Genomic DNA, 13651 nt, shown 5'->3' with positions numbered 1-13651 from the left:
GCTCCACTCTGTGCGTCCGACACCCAGCCACACTGTCTTCTCACCTTAAAGGTAGCCCCTGTATTACCAGACGGGCTGACAAAGCACAAGACTCTCACGGATAACAAAGGGATTCCAATATTGATGGCACATACATGTGGGATCAGAAATCCTTAGCCAGGCGACACACTTGTGCGTTTGGACCACTTCCTTAAGAAACTAGGCATTTTATATCAGGAGGGCTCCGATCACCAGAGTAACTTCACTCATCCATACAAAAAGAAAAAAGGTCTGGACATAGTGCTTTAACCTTTAAAAACACTTTAATGCTTCACATAAATATAAAAAAAAGTACCTGAACAGGCACTGGACACAGTGCACTATGAACACCTGTAACACAATCACACTTTCCGTGATGGATGGCAGGAGACGTCATCGGCCCCTCCCCCTCCATACGCGTTGCGTCCCTGTAGGCGGGACTTCATCAGCGAATGAGAGGGAGAGGAGCACGGCCGCATAAATAGAGCAGAGGGCTCGCAAAGGACCGCCCTCCGGACACACTAGTACTGCACCCGAAAGACAAACTCATAGATACAATGGAGTAAACAACCGGGTTGCGTGGAATCACTGCAACCTGGAAGACAGACTCCATCACCATACTGACAATGCAGTAAACAACCGGGCTAAAAGCATTATATAGCAAGGAATCCCCAATCAAAACTCCTATAGTGCAAATGCTAAACAACATAATATTAATAATAATAGTAATAGCCAAACTCATGGTAAATTACCAAAAATTGGCATAAATACATAAAACCCGGTGATGATCAGACCAGCTGATTCCATATCACTAGTACCAATAATTTGCTAAAAAAAATTAAAAAAAAAAAAACCCTCAGATTTAAAAGGCTAATACTGACCAATAATTACAGTAATTAAGCCCAAATCTTAATCAGGGGAGAGGGGCCAGGACCTTAAACCAGCCATCCATTTACATAAAAAATACTCAATACAAATTAATAATAAAATAACAAAAATTAAATGATACACATAAAAATAAAATAAAAATTAAATTAAATGAAAAAATAAATGAACTAATGCTGCACAAAATACTAACGATCTGAAATAAAGAAATTAAAGGTCAAACTCAACATTAAGACCTCTGGGAACAGAAACCTTAGTCTCGTAAATCCAGAATGATTCCCAACAACTAAGCTGGCGTATAAAATTGCCACCACGCCAGTGTTGTTTAACATTTTCAATGCCCCAAAATGTAAGGCTACGTGGGCCGCGATTATGAACATTCCGGAAGCGACGCGACACATTATGTGTTTTTTAGGCCCTTTTTGATGTTACCCACATGTTCTCCAAGTCTAACCTGTAGGGGCCTGGAGGTTCTCCCGATGTATTGCAAGCCACTTCCACACTCTAACATGTAAACCACTCCTACGGTGGCACATGTAATTAAACCTTTGCTGGTATAAGTTCTATTAGTGGCTGACGCAGTAAATTCCTTGCATTTTTTGCAATTCACCTTGGAGTGTCTGCAGGCTACGCAATGCCCACAGGCATAAAAGCCCAACAGAAAGGAGAACAACCTGTTTTCAGAATGTACTGAGGGGTCATCTACACCAGGAGCCAACCGGTCTCTCAAGGTAGGGGCCTTTTTGTAGATGAACTTGGGTCTAACAGGAAGGACAGGGCCCAACACTCTATCCTGCCTAAGAATAGACCAGTTCCTTTCCACTATCTTTCCAAGCTTTCTGTATTGAAGATTATAGTCAAAGATAAACCTATATTGGTTATCCCCAGCTGGTTGGTTGGCAGCAGGTTTAGGGGCTACCAGTACATTCCTATCCAACTGTTTCACTTTGGCCATTTCATTAGTTAATGTATCCCTACCGTAACCCTTTTGAACGAAACGGTCAACCAGTACCTCCGACTGTGATAAATAGTCACACAGAGGTACAGTTGCGCCTCAAACGATTAAACTGGCCCCTCGGAATATTGCAAAGCCAAGATCGATGATGGCAACTCTCAAGCAGACTATAGGCATTCCGATCTGTTGCCTTAAAATGGTTTCACATCTTGAAGTGATCTCCTTCAGTAGAGATCTCCAGATCAAGGAATATAATTTTTTCTTTGCTGATATTCCAGGTTAAGGCAATGTTTTTGTTATTGTCATTCATTTTGTCTATAAATGATTCTAAGCCACTGATGTCCCCCTCCCAAATAGGGATCAGGTAATCAATTTACCTATGGTAGCACAACAACTAAGGGGGGGCGGCCATGGAACACCACCTCTGACTCCCAGTGGGCCATGAAAAGATTGGCCACATTGGAAGAAAAACGGGCTCCCTTGGCTACCCCCCCTAGTCTGTAGGTAATACGCTCTATTATACCAGAAATAGTTTGTGGAAAGACAAAAATTTAAACACCTGCGTAGGAACCCTATATTCTTCCTGGGTAGGTCAGATGTTCCAAATGCCCAATTAACGTCTGACAAAGCCTCTTCGTGACTTATAATGGTGTATAGCGAACTCACGTCCGCGGTAACCATTATAGTAGAAGAGGAACATGTAAGGGATTCTAATATTTGTATAACATGTTTTGTGTTCTTAAAGGTAGGCATCAGTTTTGACTACCAAAGGCTGTAGGAAAAATATCTACAGTGCCTTGCGAAAGTATTCGGCCCCCTTGAACTTTTTGACCTTTTGCCACATTTCAGGCTTCAAACATAAAGATATAAAACTGTAATTTTTTGTGAAGAATCAACAACAAGTGGGACACAATCATTAAATATTTTAAACTTTTTTAACAAATAAAAAACTGAAAAATTGGGCATGCAAAATTATTCAGCCCCCTTAACCACTTAAGCCCCGGAGGATTTGGCTGCTAAAGGACCAGGGTTTTTTTTGCGATTTTTTACTGCGTGACTTTAACGGACAATTGCGCGGTCGTGCGACGCTGTACCTAAACGAATTTGACGTCCTTTTTTTCCCACAAACAGAGCTTTCTTTTGGTGGTATTTGATCACCTGTGCGATTTTTTGATCATGCGCTATAAACAAAAAAAGAGCGTAAATTTTGCAAAAATAACAATATTTTTCAGATTTTTTTATATGAAATTCCCCCAAAAAAAAAGTAAAAATCAAAATTTTTTAACATTTTTCGGCCAATTTGTTTTATGCTACATATGTTTGGTAAAAAAAAAAAAAAAAAAATCGCAAAAAGCGTATTTTGATTGGTTTGCGCAAAAGTTATCGCGTTTACTAACAAAGGGAAAGATTTTTGTCATTTTTGGTGTTTTTTTTTTTAACGCGTAATGGCGGCGATCTGCGATTTTTTTTTCGGTACTGCGACATTGCGGCGGACAGATCGGACCCTTGACTGACATTTTTGACACTTTTGGGGTTACCAGTGACATTACTGCAGTAATCAGTGCTATACATATGCACTGTTACTGCAAAAATGACACTGGCAGGGAAGGGGTTAACTTTATTGGACAGGGAGGGGTTAAGTGTGTCCTAGGGGCGTGCTTTCTACTGTGTAGGGACATTCCTATTGGTGTAAAAGCAAAGATCAACCGTTCTACATAGTAGAACGGACAGATCTTCACTTTTACACAGGGAGAACTGACAGGCAGCTTGTTTACACAAGCTGCTCTGTCTTTCTCCCTTCACAGGAGCGATCGCAGTGTGACTGGCGGACATCGAGTCCGCCGGTCACACGCACTGACTTGCCTGTGAACGAGCCGCGGCGGGCGCGCGCCCGCCCGCGATAGGCTCGCAAGTCAGTGACAGGCGAGTGACGTACCGATACGTCACTCTGCCTGGCCGGGGCTGACCGCCGCAGTATATAGTCGTGCGGCGGTCGGCAACCGGTTAAGTTAATACTTTGTAGCGCCACCTTTTGCTGCAATTACAGCTGTAAGTCGCTTGGTGTATGTCTCTATCAGTTTTGCACATCGAGAGACTGACATTTTTGCCCATTCCTCCTTGCAAAACAGCTCAAGCTCAGTGAGGTTGGATGAAGAGCGTTTGTGAACAACAGTTTTCAGTTCTTTCCACAGATTTTCGATTGGATTCAGGTCTGGACTTTGACTTGGCCATTCTAACACCTGGATATGTTTATTTGTGAACCATTCCATTGTAGATTTTGCTTTATGTTTTGGATCATTGTCTTGTTGGAAGACAAATCTCCGTCCCAGTCTCAGGTCTTTTGCAGACTCCATCAGGTTTTCTTCCAGAATGGTCCTGTATTTGGCTCCATCCATCTTCCCATCAATTTTAACCATCTTCCCTGTCCCTGCTGAAGAAAAGAAGGCCCAAACCATGATGCTGCCACCACCATGTTTGACAGTGGGGATGGTGTGTTCAGGGTGATGAGCTGTGTTGCTTTTACGCCAAACATAACGTTTTGCATTGTTGGCAAAAAGTTCGATTTTGGTTTCATCTGACCATAGCACCTTCTTCCACATGTTTGGTGTGTCTCCTAGGAGGCTTGTGGCAAACTTTAAACAACACTTTTTATGGATATCTGTAAGAAATGGCTTTCTTCTTGCCACTCTTCCATAAAGGCCAGATTTGTGCAGTATATGACTGATTGTTGTCCTATGGACAGAGTCTCCCACCTCAGCTGTAGATCTCTGCAGTTCATCCAGAGTGATCATGGGCCTCTTGGCTGCATCTCTGATCAGTCTTCTTGTATGAGCTGAAAGTTTAGAGGGGCGGCCAGGTCTTCGTAGATTTGCAGTGGTCTGATACTCCTTCCATTTCAATATTATCGATTGCACAGTGCTCCTTGGGATGTTTAAAGCTTGGGAAATTTTTTGTATCAAAATCTGGCTTTAAACTTCTCCACAACAGTATCTCGGACCTGCCTGGTGTGTTCCTTGTTCTTCATGATGCTCTCTGCGCTTTAAACGGACCTCTTAGACTATCACAGTGCAGGTGCATTTATACGGAGACTTGATTACACACAGGTGGATTCTATTTATCATCATTAGTCATTTAGGTCAACATTGGATCATTCAGAGATCCTCACTGAACTTCTGGAGAGAGTTTGCTGCACTGAAAGTAAAGGGGCTGAATAATTTTGCACGGCCAATTTTTCAGTTTTTTATTTGTTAAAGTTTGAAATATCCAATAAATTTCATTCCACTTCATGATTGTGTCCCACTTGTTGTTGATTCTTCACAAACAATTACAGTTTTATATCTTTGTTTGAAGCCTGAAATGTGGCAAAAGGTCGCAAAGTTCAAGGAGGCCGAATACTTTCGCAAGGCACTGTATATATTGACCCAGTCTCGCTGTAACCGAGTCGATCCCATTAACAATGGGACGTCCTGGTGGCTGCTCCGCATTCTTATGGATGTTTGGAAGACAATAGAGGATTGGTGTCCTACAGAACAAGGGGTCCAAATAGGACGACTCCTTTTTAGTCAAAACTCCCATACCTCTTCCCTCCTCAATCAAATCATGCAGCTCGTTCTTAAATGAAATGAGAGGATCTTTACTTAAAGTGTAGGTGTCACGATCGGATAGTAATTTCTCTATTTCTTTGCAGTAATATTCCTTACTAAGGACAACCAGCCCCCCCCCCCCCCCACACCTTATTAGCAGGCCTAATAACAATCCCTTTTTTCTCCTTTAAGGATTTAATGCCTTTCCTGATATACTGGGGGTCCATACACTTTATCTTTAAACACTCTAGATCTTTACATGTTTCTAAAGAGCTCAACATGTTTGTTGTCAGAGGCAGCAGGGTTAAAAGGTAGATTTGTTCCTAAGGTTAGAATTCCCTGGTAATGGGGTGGTGGTATTTCTAACAATAGGATTAGACATGTAATACCTTTTGATATTTAAGTTTCTCACAAATTTCTGTATGCTCAGGTATGCCTGAAATGTATTTAAATTCCTTACCGGGGCAAACTTAAGACCTCTATCAAGGGTTCTAAGCTCATCCTCATTAAGGGGCACCCCGCTCAGATTATAGATACCGGATCCTATTGGGGTTTTGGCCTTTTGTAGCCTCCTACCCCCTCAACTTTCTCTCAACTTTTTATTTTTCAAAAGGAGTCGTTGGCTTGTCCATGTTGTATTCCTGGGGGGTCCCTCTGCCATCTCTCGGTTTGAGGCTGGAAAGGAGGGGGACCCTCCTCGTATCTCATGGGAGACCCTAACAAAGCATTATGATGATTACCAGTATTGCCTATATGCTGTAAAGGTTCAAAGCTATTAGGGATGGGGTAATTTGGGGGGACGGGGCGTAAAAATCGTCCCCTCCCAGAATCGTTCCCTCTTTGTTGGTAATAGGACTTTTGGTAACCATAAGGGGAATGTTGTACATTATTCCAATGAGGTGCAGGAAAAACACTCCCATTATCTCTCACCCCTTGAGAGTGCTGTGTCCTACCCCTCCCCCTCTTATTCCTACCTCTTTTTCCACCTCCCCGAGACCCAACGGTTTCTCGTTGGGGAGTGGAGAACCTTACCTCCTGATATATAGATGTAGCATTTGTCCAAACCTGATCTACAGGGGTAGGTGGCACCGAATCCAAAGGAGGATCAGCCTCATTTGGAAAAGGGGCATTAACAGCATTTTTTTGCCATTTAAATATATCATTATTAGTAAAATCTCCTACGTCGCTGTTGTATTGCAAATTGACTCCTATACAAGAATGAATGAAACATCTGCCAACGGTCCATCGACTAGAATACCTCTAGAATATAGCATGTTTAAAAAAGAAAAGAAAAAACCGGCGTTCCACATAGTGCAGTTAAAACTTTTAGATTTACATTGCTCCAAGCTGGATGTAGATATGCAAAAAAGATCACACCTAGAGTTCAGCTTTAAAGCGGTAATAAACCCAAAACCAAAAATGTAATTTATTGCAGCTTACCAATCATTAGATGTAGTGGCTGCATTTTTCTTTTTTTTTTTTTTTTTTTTTTTTTTTTAGACTTTTTCCATTATTTCGCCTGCTGATCAGGCCAGTAACACACCTCCTGCACCTGTGCCTCCACTCTGGATAAAGGAGCACAGGGGGGGCAAACTCCAGCTAATACTTTATCAGCATTTACAGCAAACAGTTTTTTTTTTCTCTTTTGGGATAAAGGTTTTAAATAAATAAAACTGATCATTGCCAGTACCCCGTCAGTAGTAAATCAGCATTTAAAGAGGTTGTAAACCCAAATTTTTTTTTTTTTCATTTTCATTGTTTTCTTACTAGCTCATTGAAATGAAATACTTACCTTAGAGCGAGCCCCCGCTGTGCCGCCCGCTTACCTCTATGACGAGCGACATGTTCAGTCGCCCGTCTTCCGGGATCGCGGCACACGGCAATCTGATTGGCCGGAACCGTGGTGACGTCATTCCCGCACACGCGCCGACGGTCACGGCACGGGGCTCTGAAGGAACGGCGCCAGCGGCCGTTCCTTCAGAGCGCATGCGCCAGTGATGTCACTGGCTGCATGTAAGGTAAATCTCTCCTAAACGGTACATGTTTAGGGGATATTTACAGTACCTATAGGTAAGCCTTATCATAGGCTTACCTATAGGTACAACTTGCAGAGGAGGGTTTACTTCCTCTTTAAATCAGATTTTTTTTTTTATTCAAATCATATTTTCTTTTTATCAAATTTATTTTAATAAAATGTTTAGGAGTAAAAATCTAGTTTTCTATTTAGGATACATTAGTAATGTAGTTTATGCAACATGAAATGGAGCTTAGTTATGTAACATGAGGCTGTATATTCTGCATTAATGCATTCACACAATTTCACACTAACTACCAGCAAGAATAGGTCCTTGCATTTAAAGAGCACCTGTCATTTCACATCCATCATGACAGCGCCTATTAGTGGGCATCCACTCACCTGCTCCTGCCACGTCCCTCACCTTGTCGAGTGAATGGGATAGTTGGCGAGGCAACAGCGGGTCAGAGGAGTCGGCGCTGCGGGACAGAGATGACAGTTGCTCTGGAGTTGATAAACTGCATATAACCATAGTGAATAAACAATAGTGAATAAACAGATATATACATCCTCATTTACATAAAAAATTGTGAAGTCCATATATGATCCCACATGTGAATAACGTCCTCAGTGAATATAGGAAAGGTTCTCTCTCCACCTGCATGCAGACGCACTATACACTCACCAGATCTAATTGACCCCTATTACAGGGAATCAAATTACTCATATGAGAAAATCCAGGATGTCATACATGAGGTCACACGAATGGATTCAAATCAAACCGCTGCTGTCATCCATTCAATGTGTGTATAAGTAGCTTTTTCAAAGCACCAGTGCTGCCATTTAGAGAGGGAGAGGAAGAAACACTCTCATGGTGCAGCATTTCAAACCATTTATTTACAAAAGGAGGTTGTATTGCACTTCCATCAAATAAGACAGGGATCAGCAAGTATTGTATAGGAATCGCCGGTTTGCGCTCCACCTGCGTTCCAGCTGATCAGAAATTATGTATCTCAAACACCAGCCACCAGACATCATTTATTTGTTTATTCACTATGGCCATATGTATTTTATAATATAAGAGCGTGGTTCCTTTGTTTCTTTTCACGGTATAGGCGTTTTTTACACTTAACAACACGCAACTCTTTATTGTAGTTTGTTTTTTGGTTATTGATTTGCTTGGGTTTAGAACATATTGGGTTCCTATATTTTATGATTTAAATTGACTTGATTTAAATCAAATCCATCCTGCCTGTTCTTTTGAAAAACAATAGACTTACTAGCCAGATCACCAAATGAAAATAGAAGAAAGCCTAAAAAAAAAAAAAACGAATGCAGCCACCACATCTAATTGGTAAGCTTCAACAAAATGAAAGTTTGCATTTGGGCTTACTACTGCTTTAAGTAAACTTCAGGCCTAAAAATTGGATTTTGTAAGAACTTACCGTAAAATCCTTTTCTCTGAGTTCTTTGACAGACGCAGCTCCCGCCCCTCTATTTTGGGGTTGGTTGTGTCTTCTTTAACTGCTTGCTACAAAAACAGATTTGAGAGCACAAGGTGTCTGGGGTTACGTCGTAGGGACAGCCCCTATAGGCGTGTCGAGTGAAAACTTTTCACTGCCTAGTCTACTCCTGTAGATGGCGCATAATCCATTAGTGAAGAAGCATTAAGAGCTGCGTCTGTCAAAGGACGCAAGAGAAATATGCAATTTACCACGTGGAAAAAATGAAAAAAAAAAAAAATGGCTCCAGCAACTATACTGATAAATGATATACGTACCCTGCTTATTACTCTTACTGCTTTTTTTACTCTTCTATTTCTTGTAGAACCTGACCAGGTTTCAGAAGCTGAAAAGTAATGTGCCATCTAATTACCAGCTGACTACTATGTGTTAGTGCTGAGAATCTTTTTTTAGAAGGGAACCCAGCAGCATGGGTACAGGTCTGGCATCTCATTTTGCCCCAGAACATATTCATAATTAGCTGGGTTGCTCTGGAGCCTTGTTGCTTAGCTACGTATGGACGCATGAAAATAACTTTTTGATGTTGGAGCATAAATAGAAGATCCTATCATCTGTCATCAAAGCAGAGCAAGGTACAAAATGCTTTCTGCCTTTCCAGACAACACATCAAGAAGTCGCTCAATAAATAGGGATATTATACATAATGTATCCTGTAATAATAACAGCAATAGTAATAAAATAACACAAAGAAAGCATACCAAAAAAGAATGTTGAAACAAAACCAAAATGTATTATTCTCAAACAAACCAATTTTTAATATCATATGATCTTTTCGTTCAGGACATTCAAACAACATTAATCCAGGTATTGAATGTTCATAGGATTGTTTGTTCAAAAACCTACTAGTATATAACCAGCTGAAAGCAGTATCAAACCTAAAGCCAAAAAAGTAATATATTGCAGCTTACCAATCTTTAGATGCCCGTTTCAGTTTGGTGTTCTGGCCAGTAACACTTTTTTCTTTTTTTTATTAGACTGCGTTCACTCTGGATGAAGGAGCACAGGGGACACCCTTGCACAGCGAGGAGGAGAGTTAGATGAAGTAGCAGATTTTAGTACACAAACAAATTAAAGCCAAACTCCAGCACATACTGTTTTGTTTCCGTTTGCAATAAAGATTTTACATGACTAAATAAAAGCTGGTTATTGTAAGCACCCCTGTAAGTGGTAAATGGTTTGACTGTAACTGATACATTTGCTGGAGAGATTGTGCTTTTGAAAAATAACAGATGTACTGGCCAGGTCACCAGATGAAAATAGAGGAAAGCAAGCTGCAATATAATAAATTTGCTTTAGGATTCAATACCCCTATAACACCTCTTTCACACGGGGTGGATCTGTTTTGATGGACTACGCTTGCTCAGCGGGGATCGCTCCTCTGATCCCCGCTGAGCAGGTGGAAAACAGGTCTGTCTCTACTCTCTCCCTCCCTCTATGGGGAGATCGAATGAAAACAGGCAGTCTGTCCGTTATCATCCGATCCGACCCGCTGGACAGATGGCAAACGTATCGCCATATGTCTGTTTTCAGCGGATCCTGTCGGATTGGATGCCAGGCAGGTGTCAGCGGACACATGTCTGCTGACATCCGCCTCCCCATAAAGGTCGATGGGTGGCACGATTGGGTCCGCCTGAAAAACGGAACAGGCGGACCCGATCGTGTGAAAGGGGCCTAAAAGAACTCCTGATTAGAGGATTCTGTAACATACTAAAAAATAAAAAACAGTAACGGCCAAAGCGGGTGAAACAGGCGAGTGAAGTTCAAATTCCAAAGTTTAAATTCGAGGAAGCCAGAACAGAAGGTGGTTCAACAAACCACACAAATATGAAACCCAGCGATAAAAGAATAAATACACAGAAAATACATTGAACTTTCTAGTACCTTGTTAAAGATAAAATTATGATTTCTTCCTAATCCGATCTCACCACTTTCTGACCGCCCCACGCGGATTTACTGCAGCAGGGCGGCTCGGTTGAGCAAAATCACGTAGATCTACCTGATTTTGTGCATGCGGTCTCAGTTTAGACACGGCGGGAGGCGAGCCGGGGGGGGGGGGGCCTCCCGCGATCGTCAGAGAAGCTGACAGAAGACCCGCCTGCTTTGTTTACATAGTCTTACGTCACACAGGCAGAGAGAGATCGGGGTTTCAGCTTAGCTCTGTACCTGTCACAGAGCCGCCCCCCCCCCCCCCCCCGCAGTAAGTAAGCACAGTTGAACATACATTAACCCTCCCAGTGTTAACCCCTTCCCTGCCAGTGTCATTTATACAGTAACAGTATTATTTAGCATTGATTACTGTATTCATGTCACTGGTCCCCAAAGAGTGTCAAAAATGTCAGTTAGGGGTCCGATCTGTCCGCTGCAATGTCGCAGTCCCGCTAAAAATCGCTGATCACTGCCATTACTAATAAAAACAAAAAAATAAAAAGTCCAAAGATCTATCCCATAGTTTGTAAACGCAATAACTTTTGCGCAAAACAATTAAAATAAGATTTTTGGGATTCTTTCACAATATGTAGCAAAATACAAAATTGGCCTAAACTGATAAAATTTGATTTTTTTATTTGAATGTTTTATAACAAAAGTAAAAAATATTGTGTTTTTTCAAACCTTTTGCTATATTTTTGTTTATACCGCAAAATCTAAAAAGCACAGAAGTGATCAAATACCATCAAAAGAAAGCTCTATTTGTGGGGAAAAAAAGGACATCAACTGTATTTGGAAACAGCGTTGCACGACCGAGCAACTGTTTAAGTAACGCATTGCCGAATCGCAAAAAATGGCTTGGTCATTAAGGGGGTAAAACCTTCCGGAGCTGAAGTGGTTAAGTCCGGGCCTATTTCTGACACTTGTTGTTTACAAGTTAAAATCAGTTTTTGTTTGCTGGAAAATTACTTAGAACCCCCAAACATTATATATATTTTTTTAGCAGAGACCCTAGAGAATAAAATGGAGATCATTGCAAAAAAAATGTATCACACCGTATTTGCGCAGCGGTCTTACAAACGCAATTTTTTTGGAAAAAAATCACTTTTTTTAATTAAAAAATTAGAAAACAGTAGAGTTAGCCCAATTTATTTCTAAAATTTGTGAAAGATGATGTTACGCCGAGTAAATAGACACCCAATATGTCATTCAAAATTGCGCACGCTCGTGGAATGGCGACAAACATTGGTACTTAAAAATCCCCATAGGTGACACTTTAAAAATTTCTACAGGTTACCAGTTTAGAGTTAGAGGAGGTCCAACGATCACGGCGATACGTGTGGTTTGAACACTGTTTACATATGTGGGCGGGACTTGCGTATGCGTTCGTTTGTGTGCACGAGCTAACGGGGACAGGGCACTTTAATTTATTTTTTTTCCCTGTTTATTTTATATGTTTTTTTTTTTGATTATTTTTATTTCTATTACAAAGAATGTAAACAAGAAAAAAAAATGGGCTCTTTAAATCCATTGCTAGGAAACTAAGTTTGGCGACGCTCCGGTGCTCCAATGCCATAGTGTCTAGTGAGAGCCATCTTACCCTCACTCGACTTCCTGCTGTGAGGAGAGTGGACCGGATCATTTTCCCCGCTACCGGTGGGTGCGGTAAGCAGAGAAAACGACCGGGAAGCAGCACCTCTCTCTCCGCCCACGAGTGTGATCCCGCGGCGAATCCGCTGCTGGGACTACCCTTATGTGAAAGAGGACCGCCCGCAGTTTAAAAAAATACCGGGATTTTGGCAGCTATCTGCTGCCATAACCCCGGTATTTAACGTCAAAGTACCAACGTAAAACTGCGGCGGGCGGTCCGGAAGTGATTAAAACAATGACATTGCTTTGAAATCAGTATGCAATGGTTTAGAATGAGATTGTTTCAAATAATATTGAGTTGTGCATGTATAATTCTATCTCATACCACAATTCCAGCGTTCTTCACAGCCAGCGGCAGCCCAAGCAATCCTGTGCCAATATTCCCTTTTAGCAAATGTATCAATGTCTGGAACCATCTGTCAAAGCAAAAATATATACAACACATGAGTTCACCATGTTTATGTCCTGGATTAAAGACCCACAACAAGTATGCATTAGGACTTTTAACTTTCAAGGCTAAATGCTTATTCTGGGTCATTGACTCAAAGAACGGAGGTCAGAATCGGTTTGACAGCCAGTCAAATAGTACTTTCAGGACAAATAGTATATGCTACATGGATATTAGGCCTCATGCACACTGGATGTTATTAAAATGTCAGTAGAAAGCTGTAGCTGTAGAAGGCTTTTTTCAGCTTTTTTGCAGTAGCGTTTTTCAGCATTTTTTAGCTGTAGAATTTTTTAGCTTTTTTTTTTTTTTAGCAAAACTATATTCCAAAAAAAGTTTATGGCTCAAAAACGTTGATAAACGCCAAAAAGTCTGAGTATTTTGGCGTTTTTAAGCATTTATCAGAGTCAGAGCGTTTTACAACTGAAAAACATCTCCTAAATCCCACTAGTTCTGGGATTTTTGTACAGCCAGAAAATGCCCCTGCCAAAAACTGCAGATAACAGCCCATGTGTGCATGGACACATAGGATAACATGCTGGGGAGTTTACTGGCTGCAGAAAAAAATGTCTGACGCCAAAAACAGTAGCTGTAAAAACGTCCAGTGTGCATGAGGCATTATAATTAAGATTGTACCTACATCCTAAATAT

General features: G+C 41.2%; 1 protein-coding gene across 1 annotated transcript in view; it reads right to left on the bottom strand.

Annotated features, from left to right (window-relative positions):
- Nucleotides 1-13651, bottom strand: part of LOC309552115 (proton-coupled amino acid transporter 1-like) — a 156971-nt gene that overhangs the window by 118650 nt on the left and 24670 nt on the right. The window contains exon 3 of the mRNA XM_082252919.1: nucleotides 12881-12971. Within this exon, the coding sequence (XP_082109045.1) occupies nucleotides 12881-12971 (91 nt within the window). The remainder of the gene's footprint in view (nucleotides 1-12880; nucleotides 12972-13651) is intronic.

Source organism: Pelophylax lessonae (assembly GCF_965119305.1).
Source record: "Pelophylax lessonae genome assembly, chromosome: 4".
NCBI lineage: Eukaryota > Metazoa > Chordata > Amphibia > Anura > Ranidae > Pelophylax > Pelophylax lessonae.
This window is presented reverse-complemented; position numbering and strand designations above follow the sequence as displayed.